This window comes from Pinus tabuliformis, chromosome 9 (assembly GCF_031772625.1).
Source record: "Pinus tabuliformis cultivar Carrire ecotype Pingquan chromosome 9, CPIR1, whole genome shotgun sequence".
In the NCBI taxonomy this organism is placed as follows: Eukaryota; Viridiplantae; Streptophyta; class Pinopsida; order Pinales; family Pinaceae; genus Pinus; species Pinus tabuliformis.
The window spans coordinates 2,021,840,108-2,021,858,162 of record NC_142307.1 but is presented as its reverse complement, the minus strand read 5'-3'; the positions used below and the strand labels follow the sequence as shown (position 1 = coordinate 2,021,858,162).

At 34.1% G+C, this 18,055-nt stretch overlaps 1 protein-coding gene across 1 annotated transcript; it reads left to right on the top strand.

Annotated features, from left to right (window-relative positions):
- The first annotated feature begins 8,198 nt into the window (after positions 1–8,198).
- On the top strand, positions 8,199–10,350 carry LOC149157194 (uncharacterized). Its single transcript, XM_089445623.1, has 3 exons — positions 8,199–8,419; positions 8,677–8,806; positions 8,964–10,350. The coding sequence occupies exons 1-3, from the start codon at positions 8,272–8,274 to the stop codon at positions 10,156–10,158; spliced, it is 1,473 nt and encodes a 490-aa protein (XP_089301749.1). The 5' UTR covers positions 8,199–8,271; the 3' UTR covers positions 10,159–10,350.
- The last annotated feature ends 7,705 nt before the right edge of the window (positions 10,351–18,055 follow it).

Genomic DNA, 18,055 nt, shown 5'->3' with positions numbered 1-18,055 from the left:
ATGCTATTTGTATCTTCTTATGTATTATTTTTCAATTAGTAAAAATTAAAAATTAAAAATAAATTTCTTATTTAATATTATCTTGACCACGTTTAATAAATTTATATATTTATTTTTTTAATAAATTAAAAAAAAGTCCATCATAAATTACATTGAACTTATCGCAACAACCCCATGTTATGATTGCACTACTCCTCTCATGCACTCCAGCTTAAATCAATTAAGCATATTGACGTGTCAACTCCCTTAACTAAAATACAAGGAAATGGGTAACATTTGTCAAATATTTTAAATTTTGAAAATGTTACTAAAGGAGATTAGAAGTTTTATTAAAAAAGGTAATGAAACCTTAACTAAATTTTCAATATAATATCATTAACTCCCAAGGTAGCAATATAATTTCATTAACTCCAAATGCGACTTGGCATGTAACAACCATTATCTCCAAATGTGCCAAAATATAATATCATTTACTTCAAATGTGACATGCGCTTTAACAACCAAGTACCATCACACTTTTTTGGGGTCAAGTTTTAATTAAATGTATCCATCTAAAAGGTTATTGTGTCACCTCATAAAATTATTGATTTTGATATACTATCTTAGTGGTATCTATTCTACAAAGCAATTTTCATTTGGTTATACCTTCAATAATTCCTAGTTGACTATAAACACTATTATTTTTAAGTCTTGATGTGCATGTATTTGCACCACTAGTTTCAATAATCAAGAGTTTGATTTTAATACATCAAATAATATAAATTAACCTTTTAGATGTGGGTAAAGAAAATTTACTATGAAGATAAAAGATATCTTATTCGTTCTAATTTTTTTTTTAAATGATATTAACGTTTTGGATGTCCGTAAAGCAAATTCTATTATGAAAATATAAAAATATAAAGATATTTTGTGAGATATTTTATTTTTTATATTTTTTTTATAATATTATATTTATATGTATAAATAAAATTAATTTTAATTATATAAATATTTTAATTAGTTTCACAAAAATTTGATAAAATTATATTTTTAATAATAATCTTTTAATTTAAGGTTGTTATTAAGTTAGATATTAAATTTGTGTATAAAGTCTTTTTTGTTTTTTTTTAATCTATAAAAGTATATATAGTCAAATTTCTCTAGATTTGAACTTATAATATCTCATAAAGAAACTCTTAATCATTATTATTATATAATTCAGTGACATATAAATTTAAAATGATTAACTTGATAAAATTATGTTGATAAATGAAATCACTCACTTATATATAATTGATTTGAGAATGTTATTGGTTAGTAAATAGATGGTGCTAACATTCTTATTCCAATTAAATATTTTTCTTCACAAAAAATTAGGACCATTACAATTAAGTTACCTTGAGCATAACTTTGCTTGTATATTAGAAAATGATATCACACTTTTTTTAATTAAAATGTTTTATATTATTTAAAAAAATGGGTTTTACATAGTTGAAATGATTTGTAGTGACTTGATCACAAGAGAGCTCCCTAATGGCTTCTGGTGGATTTTGGTTCTATCATCTACAGAACTCAAATTAACTAATACAAAGCCCCAAATAGGAGAGCAACCGATATCAAAACCCAAAACCATTGGTACACTAATATACCACAAGACATACAACTAGTCACAGTAGATGATCATAGATATCATTAGGAATCAAAAGTGTCGAAAAAGTGGGGGGATGTGGGTGTTTTTAAGGTCCTTGAAACAGTGAGTGGATGGGTTAATTACACCCCTAGGTTATGTGCTATGAGTAGGTTTTCGATATGACACTGCTTAATAAATGGTCTAGTGTAAAATTATATATTGTAATATATATTGAAAAATTGTATCTTATTGATAGATTATACAAAGTAAAATCATATCTAATGATGTCCTACTTTTTAATAAATAATGGATATTTTGCAATAAGTATTAAAATGAATCCTCTCATTTATGTTTTCTTGATTAACATGTACATTTAGGTACAACTTGTCATAGATTTGTGTCTAAGTAGATCAACTTTGTGTATATTGTCAAAAGCATTATTAGTTTGACTAATTTGACATCTTATTTAAAAAATCAAATGTTGTTACACACATACACATTTCCACACATACAAATTGTATAGTCTCAAGGATTGACTCAATTGATATATTTTTTTGTGTTAAGTGTTGGCATTGTAGTGTTGGCATTGATGTCAATAGGTCATGGTCATGATGATGCTTTTGATTTTCATGGTGATGTGTGTTTGGCTTGGTGGTCCTATTAGTTTGCATTGATGTCAACATACTCATGGCTGGACCTAATGAAGGTGATTTGGAGATGGATTGTACATGGGATCTTGTGTGGAGGTTGACATGATGTGTCGATTGAAGATGTTGTTGTTGTAGGAGATTGGAGTGCTACTACAGGAGTTACATATGCTTCTACATGTCTTGGAAGCATTGGATATGTTGCTACTTGTGTTGAGTTGTGGTTTCTTGTGTTGGAGGTTCCTCTAGGTTGGAGTGCTGCTACAAGAACTACATATGCTTCTACATTTCTTGGAAGCATTGGATGTGTTGCTACTTGTGTTGAGTTGTGGTTGCTTGTGTTGGAGGTGACTCTATCAGTGTTGGAGGCAGTTGGATGACTTGATGTTGTTGTTGCAGGAGCTAGCGATGTTGCTACAGGTGCAAGAGGTGTTTAGATAGGTTGTGGTTGCTGCTTGAGGATTTGGAGGTGTTGATCTTAGAGATGAGGTTAGCAGTGAAGGGACTTCTTGTCACTGATTAGTTGCAAGAGTTATTGGCCTATCTCATTAGTTGCATACTTGTCACAGAGGCTTTGCGAAGTTTTCATGAGTTGAAGAAGATGATCCACAAGCTGGAAGAGGTTTTGTACTGAATTTCTAGTGTTTTTCTTCATCTTTAGCCCCATTTGCATAGATCCAAGCTTGTGGGAGCAACTAAAAAGCTCCAAACACTGACGAACATGCCTATGGGAGTGAAGGTGATGTTTCAATCGCATGGATCTAGTGTTGTGCATGTGATCGGCCATTTTCACAAGTTTTTCTCTTGATTTCTTGCACTAGTGAGCTAATTTTTGTGTTGTGGCAACATTCTTATTCAAAACATTTCAGTTTATGGTCGGAAAAGCTCGTGGGATCTCCAAAAGTTAATTAAATTGAAAATATCAAAAGGCAAGTGGAGTTAGTGGCTTCATAGAGTCAATGAGATGAACCTGGATCAAATCCAACATATGAACATAATTGTGAAGCCCAATAGTTCTTTGTAATTATTAAGTTGAGCACCTCGGTTCATATATATATTGGAGATAGGTCAATGATAGCTTGGTTGATTCTCTAGTTGTGTGGAGTGAGAGAGAGCTAAGAGAAGTGTGTGCAAGCTGTGTGAGGATTGTATTGCAAATTTTCTGAAGTATTTTGCAGTTGTTGCAATAGTTAGTTGAAGTAAGTTTCAGTCATGATACTTGTGTAGTGAGTGAGAAAATCAAGTGTGGATTAGAGTAGTGTTTAGTGAGATTGTATTACTGATTGTGGTGTATTTGGAGTTTGAACTTTTGACTCAGAATTTGTATTCTTTGATGATATGTTGATGTAGTGCTCATGTTGAGCAGTTCTTGGTTCTAGTATGAAAATGTATGAAACGAGAACCACATAGAGGAGTGGAGTTGGGTGACATGGGAGAAATCGATATAAGTGAGCATTTTTCTCAATCCAATGGTGGTTGGATTGTTTGGAAGCAACTGGGTGAAGCTCATTATTCGTGGTAGCCTCTAGCATATTAGAGTCTATAGAGTTGATTGATAGTTCAGGAGTAATAGAGCAAGGAGTGTTGATTGTGGTGGCCTTCAACTAATGGTAGTATGTAGATCCGAATGAGAAATAGTCTTCATATGGTAGTAACCATGTATATCTCTATGTAAATAATTTTTTGACATAATAGAATATTTGAACAACGCAACAACAACAAGCGGTATTTTTCCCTGGAGGGGGTTTTCTGCCAGAAATATTTGTGTCCATTTTGTTGATTGTTTCATGGTTTCTGATTTATTTCTTCTACTCTATTATCTAATTATGTGTTTCATTTTATGCATGCTTAAATATTAATTAATTGGAGAAATAGATTATATAAATGCTTACACTATTGATTCATCCCCCCTCTCAGTAGTGATATAGTTTCCAACACTAAGTCCACAAAGTTTTCAACTTGAAATCTCATTGGGTTATATCAAGATACCAATTGCATTTATGACTAGTAGTCAATCTATCTTTCATCTAAAAACTTTAAGGAAGAAGGGGAAGAGATCCATAATGGCTAATCTGATACCAACACCCCCATTTTTTAGTTAAGTGTGTGAGAAAAATCCCTACATTCATGGATGGTATTTAGTGTAAACTCATCAATGCATATTACACAATAGGGACATCAAGTGAGGCACACAATAGAGGCAGCCAAGCTAGAGAATTAACCCTAAGATCTCCAACATCAAGCTCAAAGCACTCATTGGCTCTAGCTAACCCATTGGGTTTTCACATGTGTCAATTTGTGGTATGACAACAACTTAGACTGATTATTGTGACAATATCCTGTGGAATTTGTTAAATGTGATTATTCATATTGATTACCCCATAGATGCACTCTCCATCCCAATGGAAGAGATGTTGTAATTTCATATCATGTCATGTTATGTAAACATTTTAACTCGGTCAAATAAAAACAAAATTAAATAATAATAAATTAAATAAATAATTTACTATTAATGCTTTTTGGGCTCTAGGTTTCTATTATGGAATGCAAGAGTACTAGCTTAGATACATCTTAACTATGGACTTGATCCCTCTCAACTCTAGGTAGATGCGGATCTAGGATGGTGTAACTTTAAAGCACTCTTGATTAGTAATATAACCCTTTCCTTTGGCTTCATAAAATTTTCAAATTTATAGATTTTCAAATTTATTATAATTACTAGCTTAACCATATAAATTAAATGGTTGGTAAATACTAATAACCATCAGTCCATAATAAATATCAAAACACTTACTACATGATACACATCACGTTGTTAAAATTAAAATAAATGGTAAAAATTAGAACTTATTTGAAAGTATTATTATTATTATTAAGGAAATGAATGAATATACAAGTTAAACATATATACATTTAAAACAACATGGAACAAGATTTTTAATTGTGGAGATCTACCGCACTTTACCATGACGATTCTTAATCTATAAATAGGTTTTTTTACAATACTATGACCTATCAATACCACATGCCTAAAAAACCATAACCCACTTCATATAACATTATTAACCCTAATAAAAAATAAATAAAATAAATAAATAATATATATATATATATATATATATATATAACCCTAATATTAAAAATTTTATTCATAATGAACTATTTATATATTTTTATTATATATATATACAATTTAACATTTATATTATTTATTAATATGAGTAGGTGTTTATTAAGAATCCTTTATATTATAATTTAATATCTATCTATATATCTATATCTATCTATCTATATATATATATATATATATATATATATATATATATATAAGGTTCAATGGATATTATTAATTTTAACCTTTTGTTATTTAAAAATAAAAATAAAAAAATTATGAATTGAATATTATCATATATAGTCTTTAGTTGGTTAACTAATAAAATTAAAAATTATATATATTATTAATTTAAATATTACTAATCTGTCCCCTCTCCCTCCTATAGTCAAACATAGTGGTTTTCTTCTCGCTGTTAGGTTGACCTGTCTTCCTATTTAACCCTCTTCCTAGATTTGTTTATTCATCATGTCTTGAAGATGAACCACACTTGCTAGTTCGAAAGGCATCGACCCAAATCTTCAATGTGATTTCTTCCGAAAAAACTCTTTATACATTATGATATGGATCACAGAAGCTTGAATTTGAATTTCATATGACATTGATTTCATATTACATTTTTTTTAATCAATCAATTTAATTAAAAGAGCAAAAATGACATAACTACATTGGATATAAATCTCACCCTTTGATTTGCCTATACTACTATAAATATTTTAGAATGCAGTTGTCTATAATTCGACTTTTTGGAAGCTTTTCCGGTGGGTTTTTCCGGTCAAAATCCGGTAGCAATTATTGGAATCCCAAGTTTGATAGCTAGTTTCTGCATAATCAAAGCGTCCCAGGGGTTTTTGAGGGTGCTGAATCCAAATATGCAGTTAAAAAACCATTTTAACTGCAACAAAACAAGATTTAACCTCAATTTCTTCCGCTGGATTCCGTCACCGGAATCTCCAAAAAGTCGCATTATAGACAACTCCTTTTAGAATATTATGTGGAGGTCAAATTTCTATCATCTACTTAATGATTATTGATAATTAAATAAAAATTATGGAAACTTTATTTCAAAAAAAGCACCCCTATGGATGTAATTGTGTGGACTACTTACTAGCACAACTATATAAATTTCATGGTCAGTAAATGCTTATAGGAATCAATCCATGGTAAGCATCAAAACACCCTCCCCATGATACATCTCACATTGCCCATATTAAAAAAACTATAAAAATTAACTAAATTATAACCTTATTTTAAATTATTATTACTATTAATTATAAAAAGAATTAATATGAGTTAAACATATATACATTTAAAAAATATGTAACTAAATTCTTAACCATGAAGATTCATCCCATTTTACCAATGAAATTCTTAATATGTAGATAGTTATTGTTTTGAGCTTTTGTATCCTTGATAAATAATTATTGTTACAATTCCATGGGCCAATACCATGGCTTATCAATACGACATGCCCAATATGACATGTGTTGATCAATATGAAATTTTCTTTAATTTCTTAATTTGAGATAAATTAATTAAAAGAGCATAATTAATCAGAAGATAAATCTTAACCCTTGATCTATGAATACTACTACAAATATTTAAACATTTCATGGAGGTTAAATCTCTATCACCCACCTAATAATTCAAAAAATTGTGAAATTAATTTTTAAAATTAACAACATATTTAGCTATCTCACTAAATGTCCTTATAAAAACAAACATAGTCATTATTTATATGGAAAAAACCCTTATATTTTTTAAAACATAAAATGCTTTTGATAACTACATATAAACCTACATATTAATTATATGTATATATATAAAATAAAATATATATTGTTATAGCATCGCTTGTTCGAGAAACAATTGGGTAGTTAGCTTAGACATTGACTTTGAAAGAATGAAGTTGTTGAAGATAGACCTTGACATGTACATGGCATAATGTAAACCACTTTGTTATAAAACTCTCTTTACTTCGTTCTATATAAGATTATAAAAGATTAGTTGTTATACCTTATACGAAGGTTGTCCTAATTCATTTTAAGGAGGGACAATCATAAAAAAATTCAGTGTTATGATATACCAGGATTGGATTGATCATGCAATCTCCAAAGTACACCTAATCATTTAAAAAATATAGAGCATTGGCATGTATGATAAACCCTTCATAGTTATGCATTATATAGTGATGATAATAAAGTAAATAATGCCAATATTATGGTATACCCAATTATATTTGTACGTGTCGGTGCATGCACCGACATCAAAAACAAACTTATTGGGGGGTAAAATTTCGCTGGGCATTCCTTTCGTGCGTGACGACATTCCTTTCACTCTAATTCAAAGGGAGAACTTGTTTGAGGGCCAAGTCGTGTCGAGACTGTTGTTGCGTTGAAAGCACATCTTATTATAATGATGATGAGTAGAGAAGGGATTGATTAACTTAAGAGTGAAGAAACATACGGACAGATAGATTAGATTTGGCACGAATGATTTATGCTTGTACAGGAACACTGAAGTAAAATCCCTGCTCATCCTTCGATTTACCGTTAACGAATGAATAGTTGAAGTTGACGCTGGCGAATATCTATAATCTTCTGGTTTGCGGCCTCCAATGGCGGAATTCCTTTGGAGAAAAGAATGATTAGCTGTTGATGAGAAATATAATAATGTACAACAATGATCCGTATTGAAAGCAAAGAGTTGGTTGCCCACGTTGTAATGATTGAAGATTGACGATGGGAGAAAATGATGTTCTCTGAGGGTACCCACCATACAACACACACGTTTGATGTGTGTGTGTTTGAATAAATGAACGGAGCCCCGAGCTGCTCAGTTGCTGGTGAGCGCACTTAAGAACTGACACAAGCACGGCCATTCCGTTCATTCTGCGGGTGAAAATGAGCTGCACAACAGGAGGACTCTCCTCTCCCATCTCCAAACCCAAGCTAAGGAAAGGCCTCTGGTCGCCTGAGGAGGATGATAAACTCATCAACTACATGATGAAAAACGGCCAGGGTTGCTGGAGCGATGTCGCCAAGCAAGCTGGTAAGAACTCACCCACTTCCAGTACTCTAATCTCATTCCCTGATCAGGTCTAAATTTTTGAAGGCCGCACAAATCCAGACTGGTTCCTTCATTTCATGGAGAACTGGGGATTTTGCGCCTTGAGGGTTGAACTACCTGTACGGATTTCAATATTTCTGCTGTTCAATTCAGTACAATGCAATTTAATTAAACGCATTTCGTGTGCAAGGTTCAATGTATCTTCTATTGACCCAGACAATAATATGGGCATTGTACAGGTCTGCAGAGATGCGGAAAAAGCTGTAGGCTGAGGTGGATTAACTATTTAAGGCCCGACCTCAAACGCGGTGCATTTTCACCCCAGGAAGAACAATTGATCATACACTTGCATTCCATTCTCGGCAACAGGTTTTTCTCCATTTCCAGAGCTCTTCTACCCTCTAATTTCTTTCAACATTATACTGTACCTGTTGATTACATTCTGTACTCGTTTTATTGTAGATAATTTAGGAGGACCTTAATAATAATAATTCAATTTCAATTAAACGGAGGCATGGCCGCGCAGGTGGTCTCAGATTGCAGCCCGTTTGCCCGGACGTACGGACAACGAGATCAAGAATTTCTGGAACTCCTGCATAAAGAAGAAGTTGAAACACCTTTCGGCCTCCACCAACAACAGTAAATCTATCTCTGCACCTAATCGTACCAGTACAATGAATTCATCGATCACGCCCTTTTCTGAATCGTCTGCCGAGCCATTGGAGGTCATGGCAACAAGGTATCAGCCATCGAATGCTTTTAATCATGAAGTGCCCACTGCAGAAAATCAGTTTTGTATTCCGGATGTATTGGCATTAAGACATGAGCAAGTACAGAGTCAGAATCAATTTTCAATTGATCAGGACTCGGCCACCAACAACCTCATTTCCCACCTGTGGAATTCCAATTCTATATCTGTTTCTTCCCATGAGAGCTTCTCCCATGCCTTCATGTCTCCGGGTCTGCAAGCGCAAGGCCATGCTGTAAAGACTCCAATTAAACCATGCGATCAAATCTCGTGGAGTACACCACTGACTCGTGAAGCTGCTGGGTCTCATGCCTGCAATTACTCTCTTGGCTGCAACATCCCTGCTCTTGTTGAGAGCGAGTCACTGAAAGAAAAATTCAAGAATGATGCAGGCGATCAGATTAATGAAAATGAGATCATGTATTCTTCCACGGCATCTTCTGTGATAACTGCATGGAGCACTAATTCCTATTCAGATGCCGAATATTGTACTGTCGATCCACATGATCAGGTGGGAAGTATCCTGGAAGATTACGTGAGCCATGAGAAGACTACGGATCATCAGCCATGCCCACCACTTAATTCCTCTGTGCAATTCAGTGCCCCTGAAATTAGATGGACTGCTGATCAGTCTAACGATGAGGAATATGACTGCAAGGATCGTCTAAATTTGAGATATGATGTAAATTTGGGGTACCCTAATAATACTAACAACAAGCAGAACGGTTACCAGCTGCCTCAGATCGGAGGAGGAGGGGTTAATGGCGATCACTGGGATTGCACAAGAATTCCCAACATGGAAGAAGCCAACAGTACAACACCAACTTCTACGATACTAGGAGGCAGTGGGCAATTTGAGTTTGAGTGTGATGGTGATGCAGGCGGCCATGTCACAGCTTGGGCTCATGACGCTCTGTATAATGATATACATACAGCTGCTTCTGATCTGCTAGGTCAGATCTATTTTGGCTAAAATCGAAGGTATCGGTACAGCACCAAATCTTTGCTGCATAACCCCTGGTTTTCAACGTCCTTTGTAATTTGTAATTTCAGTGAATGTTTTTTAAATGGGATTTTAGTTTCCGTGTACGTAAAAGTCATTTGTAATTTCATTTTTACCCAAAATACTATTTGAATTTTGTAATAGAATAAAATTTAAAAGCAAGTGGACCATCCCTTTCTCTTTAATGAATGTTTTTTCCCTTTACTAAATTATTTATTTTTCAATTAATACCATATTTACAATTACAAAAAAAACCAGCAAAAATATATACACGGTAATATTTATATTTAAAGCAATAGCATTCATCTTATCCTAATAACTAATATCAAATGTATACAATTTAATATTTACTAATTTATATCAAATGTATACACTTTAATATTTACAATTACAGGACTCTTATTGTTAGGATAAACCATTTTAAATATAACCATTTTATAGAATGTATATAATTAATTTTCACAAACTACATCCTCTCCATACTCTTCTGGTCAAAGTAATCTGTTTTATTATATATATACATATGATATAATTATACTTGTACGATAAAGTTGCTTAAGGCCCTTTTTGAATTGTACCTACTCTAACAAAAATTAGTATAATTTTAAAATTCTACTTGTACAATAAAGTTATTTTCAAATACCTCTCTATGATACTTTGTACTTTTGTACCCATTTTGAATTATCCTTTCTGAAACATGTCTAACATAAAAGATTGCAGTTTGTACATATTTTAAATTTTCCTTTGAGGCACATGCCGATGTTTTATATAGATTAATTAAGTATTAATATTTAATTATAAAATATTTATATAAATGATAGAATATGTTCCGTGGTCATCTGATTGATATTTCTTTCAATGAGGTGAGAAGTGTAAAAGTGCAGGACCTATGTTTAGGGGCAAGGAGTTTTGATTTTGATATTTAAGGAAGAAATTGGGAAGTTGGTGTATTTTATGATGTGAATTCAAATAAGTTTAAATATTAATATTAATATATATATTTTTTTTAATTGTAATTATAGGAATGGGTAATTTATAATATATATTTTTTAATTGTAATTATGAAAATTGGTAATTTATTGGAGTAATTTAGGTTAGACTTTGTATTAAATTTATTTGTTGTCATTATAATGTAAAAGTATATTCAAGAGTGAAAGCTAGATATACCAATAATTTGTGACTTATCAAGGGTTAAGGTGTTTGGAGGCACACTAAAGTGGACCTCTATCTCAAGAGGTCTCTACCTTTCTAGCCTTATCATAACATGCAAACATGTCACGTGCGGGAATCCGGTGGGGAAGAGAACAAATAATTGCCCAACATACTCGATTTATCAACCCTAGACTACATATGGGAAATGAGGACATAGAGATGGGCTTTGATCCATTTAATATAATCTCTCTAAGTTCATCAAGACATGTTGAGCTTATAATGAGTATAGTTTTAATTGGTGTTTGTCACCCAAACACTACATAATAGGTGGTCAATATTTATATCTCAAGAAAATGGAAACTAGATTTTGATTTAACAATAGTGAATATGATAGGACTTAATTTTTTCTCAGATTGTGATTTGCATCTCTCAGTGAAACCAACATACAATCTTTCATCAACTCAACAGTTGATGTAAATGGACTTAACACAACAAAGTGAAGGAACATTAAAGGTGCAATTCCCATAAGAACTTTTCATTGATTGCAGATTTGAAGAGTTTAGACTTTATATTGCATTGTTGTCAGGGATTATATAGTTGTGATTCTCTTAACTATTTTCTTTTGTGGGAAGTTTAGGTTGTCAAATATGCAATTACAAGTATATGAATAGACATCATATTAATATTTTATTGGAAATATATGTCCTAAGTGCATCAACCTTATGTTATATATTAATGGAAACGGAAGAGGTATAATTGTATTATAACATTAGAGTTGATTGATAATATTTTTATGTTTTTAAATTAAAGCTTTGTAATAACATTAAAGGGGAGAGACATTATGTGGTCATGAACATTGTGTTTGTTTCATATGTTAATATGAGAAACAAAATCCTTGACAAGAATTTTAGATGCCAAAAGCTAGAGGATGCCTATTTACTATTTGACAAAATGTGTTTAAGAAATGTTGTAGCATGAACTTCATTTGTAGGAAAACATCCTTATCGAGGGAAAAAGTTCCACCGCTTGAATTGACCCTTCAAAGAAAAATATTATCTTGGACACAGTGAACTTGGCCACCATTGACATTGTGAAGGCTAAGATCCAAGATAAGGAGGGGATCCCTCCTAAGATTGATATTTTTAGGTAAGTTTATGAAAAATGGTTGCATTCTCATCGATTATAACATTTAGAAATAGTCAACCTTATGCTTGGTACTCCATTTCCATTGAAGTGCAAAGAACAAAAAGATGAATTCCTCCTTTGTGGATTTAAAAGCCTCTCACTTTGAAGACATTGTCACATGTAAATTAACATAATTTAAATATATCCTTCTTTAGTAAAAAAACATCAAATAATATAAAGTTTTCTATTGGGTTGTTCCAACTTTGAGAAGACTTTCACTACGTGTTTTGTAGTAGATAAGGCAACTTCACTTATGATTCTTCATCTTGAATCTGAATGGGTTAAGAAGGAAGAGAAACTTTACTAAAAACATAGAATGAATTTTAAGTTTAATATCTTACTAATATCATTGAAAATCTAAAATAGCTTATTTCCTTAGGTTTTTTTCCAATGAGTTGGTGTTGATCCATCCATGTGTAAATGGTTATTTTCTTCTAATTTTAAATTAGAGAACACACCATGACATATTAGTATGGGAACTTAGTTTTTGAGAAAAAAGTACGGAAAACTTTAGGGGCTAATATTCGCACGCGGGTTAATTTTTCATGCTTTAAAAAAAAAAAATTCATTAATTTTTTTTTTTAATGATTCATCCAAATTTTATAGTATAATATTATTTTACCTTAACAATCACAAAACAAATATAGATACTATATAATATCATTAGAAATTTGAATATGTTTATAAAATTATTGTCAACACTTTCAACAAGATTTCTAAACTTTAAGATAAATTTCCATCCTTTAAATTTTCTACTGACCAAAAAAACTTTTCTATGGAGTCACAACATTTTGGTTTCAACCCATTCATAAAATCATTATTAGATATTTTAATTTGAGTAAGAATGTGTAGTCTCCTTCTTACATATTAAGGTTAGAAGTGTTCCCTTTCAACTACTGGTAATACTTGGGATGAATTCATTTTCATGGTTATGATAAAAATATGTTATTGTGAGCATAGTTAGAGATAAATTTTGAATTATGAACCCAAAAATTTCTATCAAAAAAATTCTATGTTGAACGTGACGACACGTGAATTCTTACCCAAAAATAAGCATTTTTCCATTTAAAAAAAATAACAAATAACAAACTCAATCACCATCAGGAACTTAATTGCCATTCAATAAAAAATTCACCTAGTGAAAATACTAAGAGCTTATTCACTGTTAGGGTCCAACCCTAACCCCTTTATTTATGTAATAAGCCCAATGGGTCGAGTCAGAGTCATAGTTAGTTGAAGAGTGAATAAAGCCCGTATTAATAATTGTAAGTGGTTGACCCGCAGTAGAGAAAAGGGACCACGGTTAGTTGTAAACAGGCCATAGTTAATAAATAAAGTGGTTAACCCGTGTTACATAAAGGACCACTAATAATTAGGGTTTTAGATGTCATTTAGCTATAAATATTCTTATTTAGTAAGGGAAAGATCATCGAGTCTTATTGTAATTGAGCTCTGGTCTACTGGAGGTTGCCCCGTTAAAGAGGTAAGTGAACATTGAATCTGTTTCTGAATAATAAAATACTTTGCAGTTTTCTCATTTCATGTGATAATTCTATGTTCTGGGTTATATTTCTTCGTATTTCTAGTATTCTGGACTTCTCGCAGGTCAAGAGGATAACAAGTGGTATCAGAGCACATTCTAGGGCCAGTTTTACCTCCAATTTTCGTAGAATTTTCTTTTAGGCTTGAGACCTATTCTGACATCTTTAAACCACGGGATCTGTCATTGAGCGCATAAACCAGTGGATTTGGGGAGGCATGCACGCAAGAACTACAAGAGGTGGTCATGCTTGTTGGACTCCCTCATAACCCCTGTGGGTACCCCTTCGAGTACTAGTGCATTAGATAAAATTGTGCATGGATTGCATTTCCACATACCCTTGGGTTTATCAGAAGCCCCCTAGGCTCGCTTGAAACCTCACCTCAGATAAGCTCTTGGAAATCTTGTTGCTATAGTACATTGAGAACAACACTCAGGATGATTACTCACATGTACAATAGGGTAGTCGGGTAGTACGGTTAAGGGTATGGTCGATCCTCCTTAGTTAGCGCCATGAAAGATTGGGTCAAGTACTATTGTTGGACGCTATGTATATTGCGATCTGTAGCACCTGACACTCCTTTATGACCATAGTTCCCTCTGCTATTTGAAGATCACCCTCTACCTTATCTTCTAGATCAGATCCAGTAGTTGGGGTTTTGTCACCGTCGTACAACTTAGATTCAATAGTTGGGGTTTTCATAGTGCCGATTAGATTGTTGGTGCTGTGAGGGTTGGGGTTTTCACAGTGCAGATTAGATTGTTGGTGCTGTGAGGGTTTTGGCCACTATAGTCCAGATCAGATTGTTGCAACACATTTGGCAGGACCAAGACCTTGGGGTTTCTGTTACTACAATCCAGGCCCGATTTTCGCAGGACATTGGGCAGTATCAAGATTTCTAGTATTCGCCCACTGCAATATTCATCAGCAGGGAGTAAAACTTCTTTTGGAGTCACAAAAAGAAAAGAAAGTTTGAGACCATCCCGGGACGCTTGCAAGATATTTAGCCCATAAGCTTCAGGATGACGAGTTGGTCATAGTGGTACCATTCACTTGTAAGCCCCCAATTTTTTGGTGGTCCCAAATTTTTCTGACGTGACTTCAACTAACCCACGCCATTAGAATCTCAAGCTCGCCCTATTTTCAAGAAGACTACTCTTAAGTAATTGATTGGGGTAGTGAATGTTAGGTACCAGATCTCAAGTTATGGCTTCTAGGAGGGTCGAACACCTTGAAAAAAGGTTCAAAGAATTATAGGACAATATGGACAATATTACCAAACAACTCTCATGAGTAACAAACCTTATAAAAAAGTCTCATCAAGAGGATCCTAGTGTTGATGCACACATAGAAGGATAATCTAGCCATCACATTCACTTCCATGGAAATCACCACCATTCCAACCACCGGGTACCCAAGTTGGACATGTACAAATTTGATGGCTCTAACACTAAAGTATGGGTAGCACAAATGGAACAATATTTCTCCCTTAATGATATCTGCAAAGATGAAACTAAAATACATGTGGGAGCCCTTTACTTGGACCAAGAGAGATGGAAATGGTGGCAGTGGCATAAGAAATGTTATCCATGGAGGGAAACTTGGAACATGTTCTCAAAAGCCATATGTGATCACTTTGACCGGGAATCTAATTTTTTGGTTCGTCTCAGTAAGCTCCGAAAAACAGGTACAGTAAAGGACTACATTGTATCCTTTGAGAAATTGGCCATCAGAACTGATGGTCTAGGAGATGCCTTCTACTTGGAGTGTTTCATCAGTGGCCTAAAAGAAGTCATCCAAGCCCATGTCCAGATGCACCACTCAACTACTTAGTTTCATGCAGCAAGGCCTTAGATGTGGAAATTTCCTTAAATGCCCAGTCCAATCATCCAAATTTCGTCGCCAAGGCGTGTCCAACCCAAGCTCAGGGCCTCACCCAAACACTTAAGGTTCAAAGGGTTTCACCAGCAGAAATGGCTGAAATAAGAAAACAAGGACTATGCTACTACTATGATGACAAGTATTCCCTTGGATATAAATGCAAGGAACCAAAATTATTTCAAATTGATGCTACTGATAACAACTCAACAGAGGAAGCTCCATCCCTTTAGGTGCTAGAGGAAGAAGTTGGGGAAACCCAAACCGACAGTTATCTCATAGCTACGCCAGATGAGCCAATTATCTCATTACATGCCTTGGCTGCCATTTCTTTGCCTCTGACTCTCAAAATCTTAGGCTTGATTAAACATCAACCAATAGTGGTATTGATTGATAGTGGCAAAACTCATAACTTTATCCATAAGAGAGTCACATAAGTTGTTCATCGCTTTGTGCGGGCGATATTTAATTTCCATGTCCTTATCATTGATGGGGGTACTATAAAACGTGAAGGCCACTGTGAAAATATTAAGCTTCAGATGGGAGACTACCACCTAAAGACCCACATGTTTTCTATTGAAATTGGTGGTTGCAACATTGTCCTGGGTGTTGAATGGCTTCGCACACTGGGCCCTATCACAATGGATTTCCAAGAGTTATATATGAGATTTAAGCAGGAAGGCCACATTCATACATTAATGGGACTCCAGGTAGGTGCTCCTACTATCCTCAGCTCGCATCAATGGAGAAGATTTTAAAAAAGGGCCATCATGGAGTAGAGGCCCAATTTAATGCCATCCAGGCCATTGAATCCACTACTCCTCATATTCATCCTGAGATGCAACACGTATTATATTGCCATCAGTGGGCCTTTGGCAAACCTAAAGAGCTTCCACCCTCTAGGGGTGAACATGAACATAGAATCCCTTTGGTCCCGAGGGCCCAACCGCCTAATGTCTGCCCATATTGATATCCTTTTGCCAAAAATAATGAAATTGAAAAAATCATCAAGGAACTCCTTGAAGTCAGTGTTATTCATCCCAGCATCAGTCCTTATTCATATCTAGTGGTCATGGTTCTAAAGAAACATGGAGAATGGCGTATGTGTCTGGACTTTCGGGCCCTCAACAAGCTCGCTATCAAAGGCAAATTTCCTATTCTGGTTGTTGATGATATGCTTGATGAACTGCATGGTGCTCAATTCTTTACCAAGCTAGACCTCCTCTTGGGTTACCACCAAATACGCATGAAGGAAGTAGACATTCCCAAGGCTGCCTTCCAAACTCATGAAGGCCATTATGAATTCCTAGTCATGTCATTTGGTCTCTATAATGCTCCATCTACTTTTCAAAGCCTCATGAACCACCTACTTAAACCATATCTCCGAAAATTTGTCATGGTCTTCTTTGATGACATTCTCATCTATAGTATAACTTGGGACAAACATCTGCAACATGTAGCCCAGATATTGCAACTTCTCCGAGATCAAAAATCATTTGTCAAATTATCCAAGTGCTCTTTTGGCATGGAAGAAGTTGAGTATTTGGGACACGTTGCAGGTCGTGAAGGAGTGAGGGTTGATCCGAAAAAGATTCAGGCAATGCAAGATTGGCCCAAACCAAAAACCTTGAAGAGTTTGAGGGGATTCTTGGGTCTCACTGGATATTATCACAGATTTTTCCTCAATTATGGTCGCATTGCTAGACCCCTCACTAATCTTCTCAAGAAAAATTCATTTCTCTGGATTGATGCAGCTCAACAATCCTTCTTGGCTCTCAAACAAGCCATGTGCTCCACTCTCGTATTGACCCTACCAGACTTCACCAAATCTTTTTTGATTTAATGTGATGCTTCCGGTACCGGTACTTGCGTTGTATTAATGCAGGAAGGTAGACCATTAGCTTTCACCAACCAACATCTCAGTGGCAAACATTTGGGTCAATCAACTTAAGAGAAATAAATAATGGTCATATTACATGTAGTAGACACCTAGCGGCCATACTTGTTGGGATGATGTTTCCAATTCCACACGTACCCTCAAAGCCTAAAATATTTTCAGAAGTAACATTTATTTCTGCCACGACAAAATAAATGGCTTGCCAAAATGTTGG